The following is a 16,781-nucleotide window of genomic DNA, read 5'->3' on the forward strand; positions in this document are numbered from 1 at the left end:
TGACTTTGTAATGAGGAGTTGCAGTCCAACTCAACAGGTGGCTTCGTATCAGACTGCAATGACCTCAGTGGCCTGCAGATGGCGTTTTGAGCTTGTCAGAGTTGTTTTTCTGTTTTAACACAATGGGATCCCTGCCCCCATTAGTGAATTGATCCTTTTTTTTTTACATATTGATGCAAAAACATCATATGATTTTGAAGAGGCCATATTTTTTTATTCAAATGCTCATGACCCATTTCTTCCAACATCTCAAGCGTTTCGTCAGATTCATCGGTGCAAGATGCAGTATGCTCTGCGTGTGTTGAGTGTTGAGCATATGATGTATCAATATGCGCACACACATGGCAACCCATATGGCCGCACATTGTTGGAAGCTGATCAACAAAGGAATATCTAGGGTCGGGATAATGCTCAACTTGGTAAATGCACTAAAATGTCCATTTCTTTCTTTCTTAAAAATGCATAGCTATTACATTTCGTGCCAGAGCAGAAATGTTTCCCATCTTTCAGCTGTTTGAGCAAACTTTTTTCAATTTTAATGTTTGAGCAAACTTGTCATCTGGCCCTCTCCTCCTTTGCACAAGACGGAAGGAGGGGGCAGTGAGTGAAGGCTGCGCATGCGCACGGACTTGTTTTTCACATCTCTCCTCGCTTAAAGTGAGCCGAGCAGCCAAGCTGCCTCGTCTTTAACCGGAGACCGACCAAGCGGCTGAGAGGCGGACGATAACAGCATCCCTTGCTGTTATTCAGCCTTCACGCATCTCAATGAACCGCACACATCCACACCACTGATCGTGCCTACTGCTTCTCGCAGGGAGGCATTTTTTTTTACTCATCCCCCCTTTACCAGACACACCTTTTCTTAAACATTTCAAGGTGTGCGTAGCCTACTTTTTTTGTAAGCCTCCAACCATGGTGCTCGGGAAGGTGAAGAGCTTCACGGTCAGCTACGACTGTCTCAATGACAGCAACGTGGCCGTGTTCTCCAGCGGGGACTGCGTCTCAGGGAGGGTGGTCGTCGAGGTGACGGGCGAGATCCGCGTCAAGTCCCTCAAGATCCACGCCAAAGGCTTCGCCAAAGTTCGCTGGACCGAGTCTCGGAACGCCGGCTCCAACACCGCCTACACGCAGAATTACACGGAGGAAGTGGAATATCTCAACCATAAAGATGTTCTTATTGGGCACGAGAGAGGTAAGACTGGCTTTTGATTGTCCTTAAGTTTTTGGAGGATGGGGAGGGCAGGATGATGCAGGTTCGCTGTTGCATCCGTTAACATTAAAACTTCATGACTCAAGTTTTTGGGGAATTAATAGTTGTCATGTTCTGGAGTTCGAATGACAGCTGCATACGTGTGGTTATCTGATGGATGCGAATGAATGACAGCCGGAGTCGACCTGTATTTTTCACTTCATTTAGTGCTAAAAAACGACAATAATAGCCCATTTCAAAGCAGGCTGAGAGGGTTAGAACATGCATAAATGTCTCCACAGCTTAGTTGGTGATATTTATTTCACATTCATACGGTAAAATACGTTTCTTTGTGGCTTTTCTGAAGTTTCCACCCATTGTTCAAAGCGGTTCAATCCTGTTCAGAAAACTGGATTGAGAGTGGGCGGGTTTAACGCCATAGCCCCGCCCTCGCCTTGCTGTAATTGGCTGAGGTGCTCATGTGTGGCCCAATTACGTCACCATTGCGGATAGTGACTGGAAAGCACGTTTGTAATTGTCAGTATGTAATTTCCAAATTCAAGAGATTTTAATGTAAGAACATTTTAATGTAAGAAAATGTGACTCAGTTATTACAATTATGTAAATATAATGTAATTGAACTACTCTACCGTTAACAGTTTAGAATATGGATTGAGCAAATATATGGTACTTGCACTGTTACAGTAACCAGCCACTGTAACTTCAGTGCAAACATCAATTATTTGCAATTATATTACTTATTATATTAGAATACTTACTATATTAGAAGGTGACAGGTAAAGTTATGCTGCAACAAAAACATGCAGAATTTAACTTCTTGGATTAAAACAAGCACTAAAACACTAAAGCTTGTTCCAGATAGGAGTTGCAAATACTTTATACAAACAAGTCATCAACACAGATGAGTGCTGTAAAAGATGCAATGCAATGCAGTGACAATACAAATGTATGCGTTTAAAGAAAGAAAAAAAAAACAGCAAACATTCGAGAGCTATGTGTCCAAAGGTCCAACTAAAGGTGAGATCATGAAAACAAAGGCAACGATGTCATAGCATCGTTAAAACTCATCAGTTTGCTCTGATGTCTTCCCTCTTTAGTCCTAATATAAACGGTCTTGTATTCATTAGCATATAATAAATGCTTAAACGAAACAAATTGATTGACAATGTTGTAGCAGAGGGCTTTCCGTTCCACAGCGGAGGATAAAATTGCCGTAGTAGCTTTTCCAGAGCTGAGCTGAGCTGTGCAGCCTGCAGTGAATGTGTAATGAATGCATGCGTATGTGTGTGTGTGCATGGTGGTGGGGGTGGAGTGGGTCGGGGAGGGGAGGGGGAGCGGGGTGTAGGAGCTGCTTGCACCGGTTTAGGCCGGTCTCCTCCTGCTGCTGCCTTTGACTGACAGCTCTGCACTTGTTTACCACACGTCTGCTGCTTGCAGAAGGGGAGGGGGGGGGGGGAGTGCTGAGCTGGCAGAAGCAGCTTTTGACTTGCCTCCTTATGGCGTCAATGGCAAATGTAGATTTATTCCACACCAGAGCCGCGAAAGCTGCACATTATGGTGTGGTTGTTGCTAAGCAGACTCTGGTATTTTTTTTTTTTTCTTGTACTCCCAACTTTTATGAGGAATGGTGGTTTCATTCAGGAGGGAGCATTTTAGTTTTAATAAAGTCCTCACTCTAGCTGTATAAAAAAAAAAAAAGGAAGTATTGAACAACTATCATTAGTGGGTTAACTCTTTAGTGTCTTTTTGTCTGAATTTGTTTTTAGCATTTGCATGGTGGGCTGGGTCAAATACGCTTGCACCCCCGGCAATGCATTTCCACGTTCACAGACAGATATCATAGTAAAATCCATTTTTATTCTCTTTTGTCTCCTCCCCTACCCTCTGTTTTTTTCTTTTACTTTTTTCTGTGGTATGACTTTCAGATGCCCTCGTAGAACAATGTATCCAGGTATGGTATACATGTGTTTGGAATAGCGTCCGCCTTGTTTTTCAGATGATGACAACTCTGAGGAAGGACTCACCACTATCCATTCAGGAAGACACGAGTATGCATTCAGCCTGGAGCTTCCACAGACGTGAGTCTTTTCACCCTGCAAGACAATTACGAATCATTTTTAGCTTCTGGTGGGTAATTTTTTTGGCGCGTCCTTTGCAGACCTCTGGCTACCTCTTTCGAAGGGAAGCACGGCAGTGTGCGCTATTGGGTGAAGGCTGAGCTCCACAGGCCGTGGCTGCTGCCCATCAAGACCAAGAAGGAATTCACAGTCTTTGAGCACATTGACATAAACACTCCGTTACTGCTGGTAAGGAGGAAGCGTGACAAAACAGCAATGACTCATCCGAAACCCACATTTTCCTTTAGTGTGTCGCAACCGCAAAACATTTCACAGCTGGGCTTCTTATGCAATTCCGCGGCCGAGGTCTACGGTTACCGCCCTAGCGCTGTTGTATAATATCCGAATTTTGGATGGAAGTCAGGTTATAAATTTAGTTCCTTGCTGGGACTCAAACTCAGGTCAATTTAAGACTGCTCATCCTCCAAAGTCACCCATGACAAGCACGATAGAAAATAAGTAGAATTAATTTCTTACGACTCAAAATGCCCTTTTCAAAGAAAATAACTTTCCAAACTAATAAAATAATCTGACCTTGGACCAGTTTTTGCAATCTATGTCTAATCTAACCTTTTTTTTTTTTTCCAGTCACCACAGGCCGGCACAAAGGACAAGACACTTTGCTGTTGGTTCTGCACCTCAGGTCCAATTTCCCTAAGTGCCAAAATTGAGCGGAAGGGGTACACCCCAGGTAAGAATGCGGCCGATGCACTTGGCCCATTCCTTCTACGAACCTTAAGTGACAACATCGCTCTGCTTCTTCATCGCAGGAGAGTCGATCCAGATCTTCGCCGAGATCGAGAACTGCTCGTCCCGCATGGTGGTGCCCAAGGCGGCCATCTACCAGACGCAGACTTTCTATGCCAAAGGGAAGATGAAGGAAGTCAAGCAGTTGGTGGCCAACCTGAGGGGCGAGTCGCTGTCCTCGGGCAAGACGGAAACCTGGAGCGGCAAAATGCTCAAGATCCCGCCCGTGTCGCCCTCCATCCTGGACTGCAGCATCATCAGAGTGGAATACTCGCTCATGGTAAGCGCCTGTGAATTAGAAGACCTGAAATTTCAGCGTAAAAAACGAGCAGGTGTTAGGTGCTAAGAGCATTAGCCTAGCGAATCTGCGGCAACACCTGCCCCCATGACGCTTCTTACCTCTTTACCCTGTAAACAGCCGCGAGGATCTTCCCCCGTATTTACTATAAGACCCGAAGACATTGACCCACATTCACTTCAAGAACTCGTGGCCTTTCACTCATCTCACGCGGTCTTCTCGTGTGTTTCTTTAGGTGTATGTTGACATACCAGGCGCTATAAACCTTTCCCTGAACCTGCCGCTGGTCATCGGAACCATCCCCCTGCATCCCTTTGGCTCCCGCACATCCAGCGTGAGCAGCCAGTGCAGCATGAGCTGGCTGGGGATGGGTCTACCCGAGAGGCCTGAAGGTAGGGCGGATCGGCCGGCTCCTTTGGAGAATGTTTGTGTTGGAGTCAAGGTTCCTCAAGCGCTAATTGGCGGCTCTTCTCCCGTAGCTCCTCCAAGCTATGCAGAAATTGTGACAGAAGAGCAGCGGCAGAGCAGTTTGGATGTGCCGGCAGCTCGCGAGGATCTGGATGGACCTCTGTTTGCCTACATCCACGAGTTCCGATTCCAGCCGCCCCCTCTCTACTCCGAGGTAAGCATTACATATTGGACTTGCTCAAATAGTGGCCTTAACTCCCAAGTGGAAGCACCCTGAACCAATCAAAAGCTCAAATATAACTCGTACCACCATTTTAGGTAGAATAAAACACTTTGTTCCGATTATACTTGGCAAGCTAAGTCTTTTATGAGATGGTACCAAGGTTATTATTATGAAGGAAAACAAATTAAAAAATATGTATTTCTCCTGTGCCCCAGGTGGATCCAAACCCCGACCAAGCCGACCGTCCAGAAGTGCGCAGACCCGACGCCTGTCCGTCACGCTGAGTTGTCGTCCTAAAAAATTCCCTTGGCTGACTTGGGAACCCAAAGAAACCCGCACAAGACTCCACGTTGTCCATTCTTCTCTTAAAACGGCGTCGTCGACGACCAGCGAGAGAAATGCGAAGGATCCAACCAACCAACCAACCAACAAAAGACTGAGTTGGGGTTGGGCAAATGTGTTCCTTCAGTCACACAAAAGGAGAGTCGCCGTTTTGGTGGCTCGCTTCCTCGCTGGGTGGGAGGGGGAGGGGGGGGCAGAGTAGGGACATTATGGCGAGCCTTTTGTAGCGAGGAAGAGTGCAAAGTCGTGGCACATAAGGACACCAGGCTTCACCAGTCACGTCCGGACTGCATTAGAGAGAGAAAAAAAAACAAGGCCATCACCCAAGATGTGGACGCCCTCGACGAGCGCGCCACCGACGAGAGCGAGAAGTCCTCCTGCCTCATTTTGGGATTTTGTTTTTGCACATCTTGACTGGAGTGGCCCCTGTTTAAGCGCTTGCTTTTCCAGACTGTGGGAGATGCAAGACTGAAAAAAAAAAAAAACAAGTCAAGAACAATGCACTGATTTTGTGTTTCTTTAAAAACTGTTAGTTTTTTTTTTTTTTCTTTGACATTTCCCAAATGACTTCTGACAACTGGACTTTTTTTTTTTTTTCTTTTTAAAACACCAACAAAACCAACCGCAGCACACTTTTGTCTACCTAGAAGCTCTTTGAAGACGTTGCCTCCTCTGTTTGGATCCAGTATGGCTTTCCTCCTTTTGTTCGAGCCGATCATAGAATTATTTGTGTGTGTGTGTGTATGTTTTGGGGGAGTTTGGAGTTTTGCAGGCCTCATTTTGCTACTAAAACGGGGAGACTTTTTCTTCCTCAACGTATGCCTGCCGCCCTTCTTTTCCTTCTCTCTCTTACTGCCCAAAAAGCACTGTTTCATGTGTCAAACAGTGCGACCATAGCAGAAAAGAAAAAAAAATAATTGCACTGTTTAGAATAATGCAAAGTTCTGTTTGTGTCATGCTAGCAAAACTATTTAGACAAATGACATGCAGATGAGCTAGGCAGCTTTTGTAGACACATTCCCTTTTTGTCCTGCTGCACTTGCTCATTTTTATCAGACCTGTGAAGCCAGAATGCTTTATTTCCCCAAAAAAAGAAAGAAAAAAAAGTCGAGCACTGACGCCGCTTCGAGTTTGAAGAAGCAAACCCGATTGCTCAGTCTGGTCGGAACAAGTAGTCGTAGGTTGACATGAGTACTACATTGGTTTTCTCACTCATTCAACACAATCGGCCAGCTGCAGCAATTTTGGGTTTGTCAGGAAATAAGATGCGCAGCACTTTTGTATTTAAACAATGAAAAAAAAAAAAAAAAAGCATTACGTGGTGAAGGTCTGGATTTAAAAAAATAAATAAAATGGTACTAATCACGTTTCAGCTAAGCAGTGTTGTGTAGGACGTCGGATGCATTATTTAATCTTGAATGATGAGTTTACATTCTGTGGCGTGTGTGTTTGTGTGCACGTGTGGAGATCCCGTCGACAACCGCAACGCTTCTGACGACCAAGTGACAAGTTGCAGATCATTCAAGTGATCTTATCTTTGTGGCCTTGACACAGAAAAGACCCCAGCCCCGCCCCTCCCTCTCGGTAATTCTTGTCACCCTTTCCTTCGCTTGTATGTTTTCGATTCCATTCAAAAGGACAAAAAGGGAAAAGCAAGTCCTTTTTAGAAGCAAGACAAGACAGCCCAGAGAGGCCTCCTAATTCCCCCCTCCCCCCCACCTATACGAGGGCATTGGTGTAGTTTAGCAGACAACCCACGCGGTCGGTCGGTCGGTCTCTCAGGCTGTTGATCAGCCCTCCTCCTCTGAGGGAGATGTAAACTGCCTTCTCCACTTTTTGTTGTTGTTGTATTTGTTTGACGCTTTTATGTTTAACAATGATGAATAAGCTGACATATTTGCTCCACGCCCGGTCGATTCCGCACGAGTCGGGCCGGCTTGAGTAAGTCCAGAAGTAAGATTAAGCTGATAAAAAAGGCAGGAACTGAAATGTTCAGAAAACAAAACCGAATCGGGGAGATGACGTCTGAAACATTTTAGAAACAAAGTGCAATATCACTCACTGAATTTTCTTCATTCTCCGTTTCTATGTTTTGTGATTTCTTCCGTTAATCGTGACGATGTATGGATATTCTATGAATATGCTATGTTCTGAATGATTTCATCTTTTGTCTAGTTCTTCCTTTTTTTTTTGATTTGAATAAACATTTTCTTCTAAATGACCATTCTATGTGTCTGATTTGAATAAACAAAGCACAGACTTGTTGGAACAAATCACATTTCTCACGCAGACACATTATATATGCTTCCACGTGTCTGTCGAGAAAGCACATGTTGCAGGACTGCATTCCTGATATCAGTGTGACAGCGCCTCTAGCGGCAGTCTGGAGTATAACAACATGTATCAACAGGATGAGTATTTTGAAATGATACCATTTTGAAATCTTTTCATGATCCATTCACATGAAATTGAATTTCATTGTTTTTGCATGTTTAAAAGTTAGCTGAAGGTAATAAAGCTAACATTTTTTGAAATGTGGGCGGGAGCGCCTGCAGACACCAGCTGGGACTTGAACCCAGAACCCCTCCGCCAAGAAAAACATGCCAACCACTCACGATTTTTCAAAAAGAATCTCTCAAACATGCTCAGCGAAACCATATATGACCTGGAATCGCAACAAAACTAACAAATTCAAATGCAGATACAGTTCCAAAACTATAATACTTCTCTTGTATTGGGTCATGTGCAAGTGACTAACTTTGTGTGAAACTGTAAAAGTTGTAAAAGGCCTCCATTCATCTACACTTTGTTTCACAAGCAATGCTAGACTTTACTTCAGATGATATTCGATCATTCCCGACAGGTTTAGGATTGCCGTACGACACGTACGCTTGCAGGTTGAGCGGGGGAAATAAAGAAGTGAGAGAAGGAAAAATATTAGCTGTTGCATAACCGGAGCAGGATGTTTGATCCCTTGTGTGCTACGTGACTGAACAGAAACACTTTTTTTTGGAGAGGGATGGGATGTGAGCTTCACTGGATTAGTGGTGACTCAGCAGTTTCGTCTGTCTTTGCCTTTTTAGTGGGGTGGGAGGTGGAAAGCCTTTGTGGGTGTCTGACCCCTGCAGGGCAAAAAGAAAAGGAGGAGGGCATCATTGTCAGCGTCCAGCACGTTGCTCATAAATGCTGACGCTGCACAGGCCTCAGCTGTTTCCTCACACGGGATAATCCCACGAACCACAATCCGTTGCCGTGCAGTGTGTCATCATTGTGACATCACAGCAACACGTTTCATTTTAATTTCATGACTTTTTTATTTTTTTAGCTGTAACCAATAATCATGAACACACATGACTTAAATTCCACAATTTTTGCTGCATACATTTTCAATCTTCAACTCATTTGAACTGTCCCCGTCGTGTCTCATGAAAGTACGCAACACATGAAGTACTACACGCACACACAGCAGCTTCAGTACCGTGTTACAAAGCCAGCATTCTTTAACGGACACAAAGAAAAAAAAAAGGGGGCTGCAGATGGATGGAGAAGAGGCAGAGGAGTGCGGGGTGCTCCCCCCCCCCCCCCTCCCTCTCTCTCTCTCTCCAAGCAGCTGCTTCATTCCAGTTCTAGGCACTTCTACGCCTGCTTCTGAGAGCGATGCTGTTTTTTGACCTTGCTAGCGGGCACAAGTTGTTGACGGTCAAAAAACTTCCTACAAATAAGCAAATGGACTTTTCTTTTTTTCTTTTATGATTCAGCGGGCTTCGAAATGAATATGACATGACTAAGCAGTACTGATTCATTTTTGAGGAAAGTCAAATTCCTTCTTTGAATCTCACCCAGTGTCTTTCCTAATCTTTTCAGAATCAGAGTCGAATATTTTAATATATTTGTGCCAATTGAAGAGCTTTGAAAATTTCCTCAGTTGGGCTTTGGAGGTTGTTGACTTCAGCATGGAGGGACAGCTGATAGCCCAAGACCCTCATCACCATTCTACCAGCATTCACGCATGCTTTGAATGCCGCTCTGAAGTATAAGTGCACACATACACACACCAGTGTGCTTTCGCAATTGCACCGAACCCAATCCGTCAGGCCTGAAGTCTCACCTCAACCTTCAAACTCTGTTCTAACGGAGCTTTCACTAAGTGTGTCAAGTGAGGGCCTCAAAGGCACATGGTGTTCCAGGCACATTTTATAGAAAAAAAAAAAAAGATAATAATTGTGTGTTCTACTGGTTAACATATATGTTTATGTCCTCCCTGTCATTATGGGAATTTTGTCTTTTGAAGAAACCCTGCCATGTTTTCGGCTTCTTCAATATAGGCTGAAACAGTAATTAGTAACCAAGTGAACTTTTACACTTGCATAATTTTCATCATATGAGTGAAGCATAAGTTGTGTACTCTGTCATAGTGAAACATCAATCGATACCATTTGTTTCTAAATTGATACCATTGGTTTATCAGTATGCAGTTATCTAAATCCTGTTGCTAGGTGAAGGTCCACTGACGTGCTTATTAAATGCTAACATTAGCAAAAATGTCCATCCACTCAGCAAGCATGCACATTGTGCTACATGCATGTATTTTATTCACCAGCAGTTAAAACAAAGTGAGGGATTGACTATTTTTTTTAACCATTTAACATTTATTTAATACAATGAAGTTTAAAGGAAAATATCAACTTTTGAGGGTAAATCGGGCATGTCTCGAAGACACCTATATTGACTCATACTGTACGTGCAATAACTCTGCGGCTCCGACTTCATGCTTGTGTAACGCTGAGAACTTTTTGAATCTCACAAATACTTCCGACCGAATATGATAATTTAGCATTGGCGTGTGATAACCATTTGACTGCATGGACATGCACCACAAATAGTGCATGTCAATTCTATTCGTGGAGCTAAAGGGCGGGAATGGAGCGCTGCATTCTTTTGGGTTATGTCACACAGGAATTGGATGCACACTAAAGGGCAAAAGTATGGCAAATGGTGGAGGCTTATGAAAGTTGACACTTGATGAGCATTTATGCAAGCTCCTCATCCCGTCCAGTCGCCAAAAGTCCTCGGTCACCTTACGTCGTGTTCCAAGGGCTCCGCTTGCCAGGCGGAGGGTTGCTGTTTCACTACTCAACTTATTTTACCCTCAGCTTCCTTTTTATAGCTCGGGCTGACTCACAGCCCTTTCGCCGACGCCCTACCCCCCCCTCCTCACCTCATTCTACTGAGTCACAGGCTGCAAAGACCACCACAACCCCCACCTCACCCCAGTGTGGCTGAAAAACAACAGGTGCGACTAGGCTGGGCTGTCTGTGGTGGTCTGCACTTTCCAGTCACGTCTCACTGATACGTTAGCCGTCTACTTCAAACAGTCTGCAGAAAGCCTGATCTCCGGGCAAACCTTGCCAACCTTCAGATGTCTGCACATTTAATACTGTTGCTCCATTCAAATTCCTTCCACTTAGACTACGACACTGACTTAGTGCTGCTGATGATGTTCAAACATGCAGCCACTTGTGGAGTGGAGATGAAGACGTCAATATTTATGTGAGGCCTGTGGGCTTTTTAACGCATCACACCACATTCCAAAGCACCTCACGTGGACCGGCACTCACTGACCCAATTTCCTGTAACTGCCTCAAGGTGATAACCCGCTTCCAAAATAACATGATGGCCTTGGGCATACCTCATCAAATGTGACAAAATGCAGGTTCAACCGTCGCCGTTTTGCCCTCATGGCAGATTCATTTTAAGTCACCGTGCATAGTTGGGATCTGGTGAATTGAAAACAGTATTGGACACAGACCTGCAACAGTTAAGTTGAAGCTATGTCGCTAAAATAATTCTCCATGTGGCAGATCAACACGTATCCACTGCACATCATTCTATACGTGTCTTTTTAATGAGAGCTTAGCTGCTAGCGTAGCGCCGCATAATTCCTCACTGCTGACTTGACTGGATGACAAATTTCTCTTTTCATTGCCGGATAAGCTCAGACGCTCGCATCTCGTGTTTCCCAATTTTCCACCAGTCCAAACCGGACTGGACCGGTGGGTAATTCCCCCCCCTCCCCCCCCTGGCCGCATCGTCGGAGGAGCAACTCTGGGCCGGACCGACACCGAGCCTGCTCCGTCCGCACAGCTGCTGTCCGCTATGCTGAAAGCAAAGACGTGACCAGGTGGCTAACAAACGCTCAGAAAAAGCGTGTCAAGGCACGAAGCGCATCCTTGCACGCATTCAAAGCTTGTTGCTGCGTACAACTTGTTGCCTAGCAACAGTCTTTGTTGAATCAATTGTAGTGGCAATTCAATGAAAGCCACAAATAAGTTAAAAGCAGCAATGCTCAAACACTGATGGGACTTTGATGATGTCAGGATGCAAAATCAAAGACACGCCACATAACACGTAAATGTCACTGCCACCAAAGCTGACCTTAACTCTGACCCAGGCCGGCCTGCTCCACTTCTACAAAAACGAGTCTTCATTGTGTAAAAGTGACTCGCTCGAATACTTTGTCTTTGTCGTGCGTATGTTCCTCCCAACATAAACTAGCAAACAATGACCACTAGTGTATCGTCTGACATGATTAGCTCGTCTGGAGCTGCAGGATTGAACTGGTTTTGTGTGGTTGCGCTCACACACAAACAGCCTGTGTGCTGTCGTGACTTTCCGTCTCCGATGGGGTCACCCGTGGCATCATTTTGGAAAGGTCACATGACATCCCACTGAGCTCAACACCGGCGCTCTCTCTTTATCGCCACAGCGGCGAACCGACGCCCTCTTTCGCATCTCCGTTCCAACGCACTGTTGTCTGTTATTTGGATGTGTGATAACGACAGCTTATGTAAGGACCTAATTAGATTTGTAAACACCGAATCACGGATCGACGCAAATCAAATGAGACCGCAGTGACGTCTGCCGCTAACGACCGTGACGATGAGCTTCACGCCGGCCCTTCCTTGCTCAAGGGCACGTCTATCGCAGGGTAAAAATAAAAATAAGAGTTGTTGGTCCAACAGCTTATCTGCACAAATGCAACTAACTATTTCAGACTGCAGAGGGGGTTAAAAATACCAGCAAGGAACGAGCCGTGTTAACTGTCCGTCATTTGGGTGCACAATGTACGCGGCGGCGGCATTCATGCATGCACGCATGCTATGCATTTAGGATGTGTACGTAGTGAAAAGCAAGAACATCCCGGGATATGCTTGGACATACACATGAGCTTGCACAGAACACACACGTGACTCACTATGTATAGTGCTGCTGCCGTCTATATCGTCGTGTGTGCGTGCGTATGTTTGCTTAGGTCGAGAGCATTGCCTTTCACTTTGCACACTCGTGTTTCAGCTCAGAGTTGAGTGAGAGGTGAAAGAGGCGACAACATGCACCGCCTGCGTGCTTCTCAAGCAGGCCTTGCCAAAATGTCTATACCAGGAGATTTTTTTTCTTTTTCATAAGTTAACAAAAACCGGAATGAACCAATGTCGTGTTGCTATCTTTGCCATAGCAACCGGGCATCACACATTTTAGTGCTCAGTACTATCGGAGCAACAAGGTCACCTCGCTCTCATGTTGTCAAAGTTGTTTCTAAACTCCACTAAACACAAGTGATTAAACAAAGCATGATTTTATAAAAAGCAATCATTCCTAATGTATCTTGACGTCTGGTTTTATAGGTGCATATATTTTTTATTGTTGTGGTCACGCAACGTTGGCTGCAGCCAAGGGCCTGCCGGCCTTTGGATCGAGTGCACGCTAAAGAGCCGAGAGGCCACGTCATCTTTCAGCAGCCTCGAATAAAACAGAGTGATAGCCCTGCTCGACAACCTGGCAGCGCATGTGTGCTTTTGGCTCCAGTTACCGCCGCCTAGCGCAAAAGCAAATGTGTATTAAATTCAAACGTGGTCACTGAATGAAGCATCCAGTCTTTTTTTTTTCTTTTCGCCCTTTAGACAAAAGTGTCAGCGGCATGGGGAATGTAGTTGGAGTACAAGCGCCATGTGCGTAATACAGATTGACAAAACCTCCGTACAACTCAGCACTTTTTGAGAAATGTAAAAGGCTGTCTGGGAAATTATTTCCAAGATCTTCTCTATTCTTAAAAAAAAGAAAAAGCTTACGTCATGCTTGTCTTAGAAATTTGGATGCGAGTCAAATCTGCTTTGTGCAAGTTTTTAACTCGCGAACGGACGTCACAATGAGCCGATTGAGTGATTCAATACGGCTCTGACCTGAGCATTCTGTTATTGAGTTTGCTGCGTTTGCTGCTGCACACAATGTTCTCTGCGGAAGGTCACGTCAGAGATGCCAAAAGCGACCAAACAGGAAGACTCTAAAAGACTATTATTCAATGGCGTATTGATTCAAAGAATGTAGAACTGGGTCAGTCTGGCTCTCATTACAAGAGCTTTGACTCAAGTGTACAATTGAGTGCAACAATAGATAATGTTTCACACGCTCACGCCCATTGATTATATTTGAAATGTACGTGGGCTTTACAGTGGCAGTGATCTCAATTCAACTCACTTAACATTGAGAAGTCGAGCAAATATTGATCAGTTCATGATTAAAAAAAGGCTTCAAGCTATTTAATGCCCCTCCCAGTTGAAGTGTGCTGTCTGAGTAAACATAAAACAAAGAGAATGGCACGTGGATTTAAAACAAGCACAAGACTTAGGAAAATATTGCAACATTCCAAAATGTGTTGATATGCTGATGTTTTGCAATCAACAGCAATATTTGCCTTTTTGAAAATAAACACACAAAACACAATGTGTAAGTCTATTTAAAAAAAAAAGCACTGGTGCATGGAATCGACTCAAAACATGACATCTGACAGCAAAACATTGACACACACACAAACTCTCAGTTCAACAAAGTTCACAAAGAAAAACAATTTACAAAAGAGTTTTTTCACTTACTATGCATGTTGCTTAGTGCGACTTCTGGCTATGTCCGATATTCAGGAGCTGCAAGTTGGCCAGGCCTGTACTAGACAAAAGAAAAAGACCTGGACAAGACAAGTGGCGGCGGGAGCACAGGTGGACACAACTAGGATAATGAAACATGGGGGAAAAAAAATGGACACAAGGAAAAAAATTAAATCAAAGCAACAACCACAAAACATGACAGTAACACCGAAACAATCGCCATTTTAAAACCAAAGGCAACTTAAAAGTAAAAATTTTCATTTCAAACTATTTATTCATCAGTGTTTTGGAAGTGTTTTTCACGTGCTTTGTCATTTTCATGCCTTAACAAATAAAAATGAAATGTATTATTGATGATTGAGCCGCACAAATCACACTAAAGTAACAAGAAGCACCGTTCTTCTGTACTAATTCGTATGAAATTCATACCAAAAAACAGCCATATTTAAAATGGGATATTTATTAACGTTATTAGACGAGCTCTATCACATTTAGTAGGTCGCTACAAAAACATCCACTCAAAACTGCATCCATTAATTTAGTGAAACATTCCGATACAGGTTCATCCATCCATATAAAAGCAGTACAAATCATATCAAAGTTGTTCTGAAAATCTTCTATCATCCCCTTCCCCCCCACAAAAAAAAAAAAACATTTTAGTGCAAATACGTGTCCTCGTCTGAAAATACTGTTGCGCTGAGGGCGAGGGGTGTTAGAGGTGTGTGTCGGCGATGGGGATCCTTCGCAGTTCCACGATTTGGGAGCTGCTCACGCTACCACCGTCGTGACTGCCTGGGATGGACTCATTGTCGCTCATGTCAAGGCCGCTCCCTGGAAAATAAAAAACACCCACCCCCGCTTCTTAGTCGTGTTACGCTCAAGTGACCGTATATTGAATCATTCTCGGCTTTAATCTTTTTTACCGTGTAATTATGTATGACATAAGTGATTTTTATCTCTGCTTTATCAGATGTGTTTGACACACACAATGATGGTATACATTAGTGAGTGCCGAAATCACAGTTCCATCCGTCACAACAAGTCGTCCAGGTCCTGAACTAACAAAGCAGCCCAAGATCAAAATATGAGTAGCCAAAATGAGAAATAAGAATTCTAAGCATTCTTTAAGCATGAATACGAGCGAAACCTTCCCGCTCAATGCCTGCCGTGCGTGTGCACTTCAGTCGGGGATGATAAGAAAATGCTTTGTTTTCTCAGTAAAAGCAACACGTTAATGATCAGCCCTCCGTTTTAGCGCACGACGACTCGACGAGCGTGTTTCAAATGTTCCCAAGCAAATGAAGTGTGCGAAGAGCCTTCATTACCACTGCATAGCATTTTAACCTCGCCCTCTTATGTAATTGAGATTAGACAATAACTTTTTCCGGCTGACTGCTTCGCTCTGCTGGTCGTGAACCGGGTGAAAAGTTCAGTGTAACGTGTGGCGGAGGGGGTCGAAAAGTCACCACAGCTCAAGTTTGTATAGATTTGGAAGAAATTACTCTTCAAAAATACATTCCCTTGGAAACTTGGAACTCTCAAGTATGAGACGGACGTGCTAAACCCGAATGCTTCAATTTAACATTTCAAGCAATCCAAACATGCTCTCGGTTTTCTAATTACAGCAATCACTTTCAATTTGAAACCAGTTACTTGAAGGGATTTTTAGTGAGGCCTGAGCAGGACCTATAAACTTACAATATGTCTTATCAGTAGATAAAAAAAGTCAGCGTGACGGTAAGATGTTAAATACGTATCACTGGCTTCTGAGAAATAACGGCCTTGGTTATTTTTTTTAAAAAAATTTTTCAAACAAACATGAGTTGAAGTCTATTTCTGCCGCTGGTTCAATGTGAGGTGTATGGGAGTTGCTTCCTTAATTAACAAATGTGCGTATGACTCAAATGGAAAGTATGTTGACTGACGTGGTGATGTCTCGTCTGACAGTAGAGGAAGCATTTATAGGTCAATGAACAGCTAAGGGATTCTAAGAATTAGAAGGAATTTTTATTTGTAAGTGTCGAAAATTGCCTCCATGTACTGTTGCTAAATGACAGCTAGATTCCTTCCATTAGCGATGCGGAGCAAAGCGACGGGAAACCGGTTTGTTCACTTGGTGAACTTGGACCAACTGCAAATAAAATGACATGGCTTGCGAAAACAGGTGATCTGAGCGCTGAGCAACTGTGTGATGTCACTGAGCATCAACATGGCCGCCGCCCGAGATGGATAAAAATAGGTGGACGTTGCTGCTTTAAATTTATATTCCACAAACACAATCATGCTCTTGTACTCAGCACTTTTAGAGGTGTCCATACCGGTTTTTAAGGCAAATATGAAGTCGTCAAACTCCTGGGACTCGTCGTCGCCCATGACCAAGTCGGTGTTAATGAAGCCGCCCTCTGCGGGGTACGTTCCCATCTCCGGACTGGGCTTGAAAGCGCTCGTGGGTTGAGTACTGGTCCTCAGCGACGGATGCTCCCAATCTGCGGAAACCTGG

General features: G+C 44.1%; 2 protein-coding genes across 2 annotated transcripts in view; one reads left to right on the plus strand and one right to left on the minus strand.

Moving 5' to 3' along the window:
* Window positions 1-664: 664 nt before the first annotated feature.
* Window positions 665-7,567, plus strand: arrdc3a (arrestin domain containing 3a). Its single transcript, XM_049716640.1, has 8 exons — window positions 665-1,192; window positions 3,207-3,288; window positions 3,369-3,516; window positions 3,916-4,018; window positions 4,098-4,354; window positions 4,608-4,764; window positions 4,852-4,994; window positions 5,219-7,567. The coding sequence occupies exons 1-8, from the start codon at window positions 913-915 to the stop codon at window positions 5,285-5,287; spliced, it is 1,239 nt and encodes a 412-aa protein (XP_049572597.1). The 5' UTR covers window positions 665-912; the 3' UTR covers window positions 5,288-7,567.
* A 6,950-nt stretch (window positions 7,568-14,517) lies between these two features.
* The window catches only part of adgrv1 (adhesion G protein-coupled receptor V1), a 60,738-nt gene continuing 58,474 nt past the window's right edge, over window positions 14,518-16,781 (minus strand). The window contains exons 94-95 of the mRNA XM_049716649.2: window positions 16,600-16,777; window positions 14,518-15,112 (exon numbers count right to left, since the gene is read on the minus strand). Coding sequence (XP_049572606.1) covers window positions 14,994-15,112; window positions 16,600-16,777 — 297 coding nt within the window. The 3' untranslated portion in view covers window positions 14,518-14,993. The remainder of the gene's footprint in view (window positions 15,113-16,599; window positions 16,778-16,781) is intronic.

This window comes from Syngnathus scovelli, chromosome 3, assembly GCF_024217435.2.
Source record: "Syngnathus scovelli strain Florida chromosome 3, RoL_Ssco_1.2, whole genome shotgun sequence".
Taxonomy (NCBI): Eukaryota; Metazoa; Chordata; class Actinopteri; order Syngnathiformes; family Syngnathidae; genus Syngnathus; species Syngnathus scovelli.

Bases quoted from the DNA above. Each gene is read 5' to 3' on its own strand.
- arrdc3a (XM_049716640.1), top strand. From the start codon at position 913: ATGGTGCTCGGGAAGGTGAAGAGCTTCACGGTCAGCTACGACTGTCTC. The intron at 3,289-3,368 runs GTGAGTCTTTTC...CGTCCTTTGCAG, and splicing joins AGCCTGGAGCTTCCACAGAC to ACCTCTGGCTACCTCTTTCG. The intron at 4,019-4,097 runs GTAAGAATGCGG...TCTTCATCGCAG, and splicing joins GCGGAAGGGGTACACCCCAG to GAGAGTCGATCCAGATCTTC.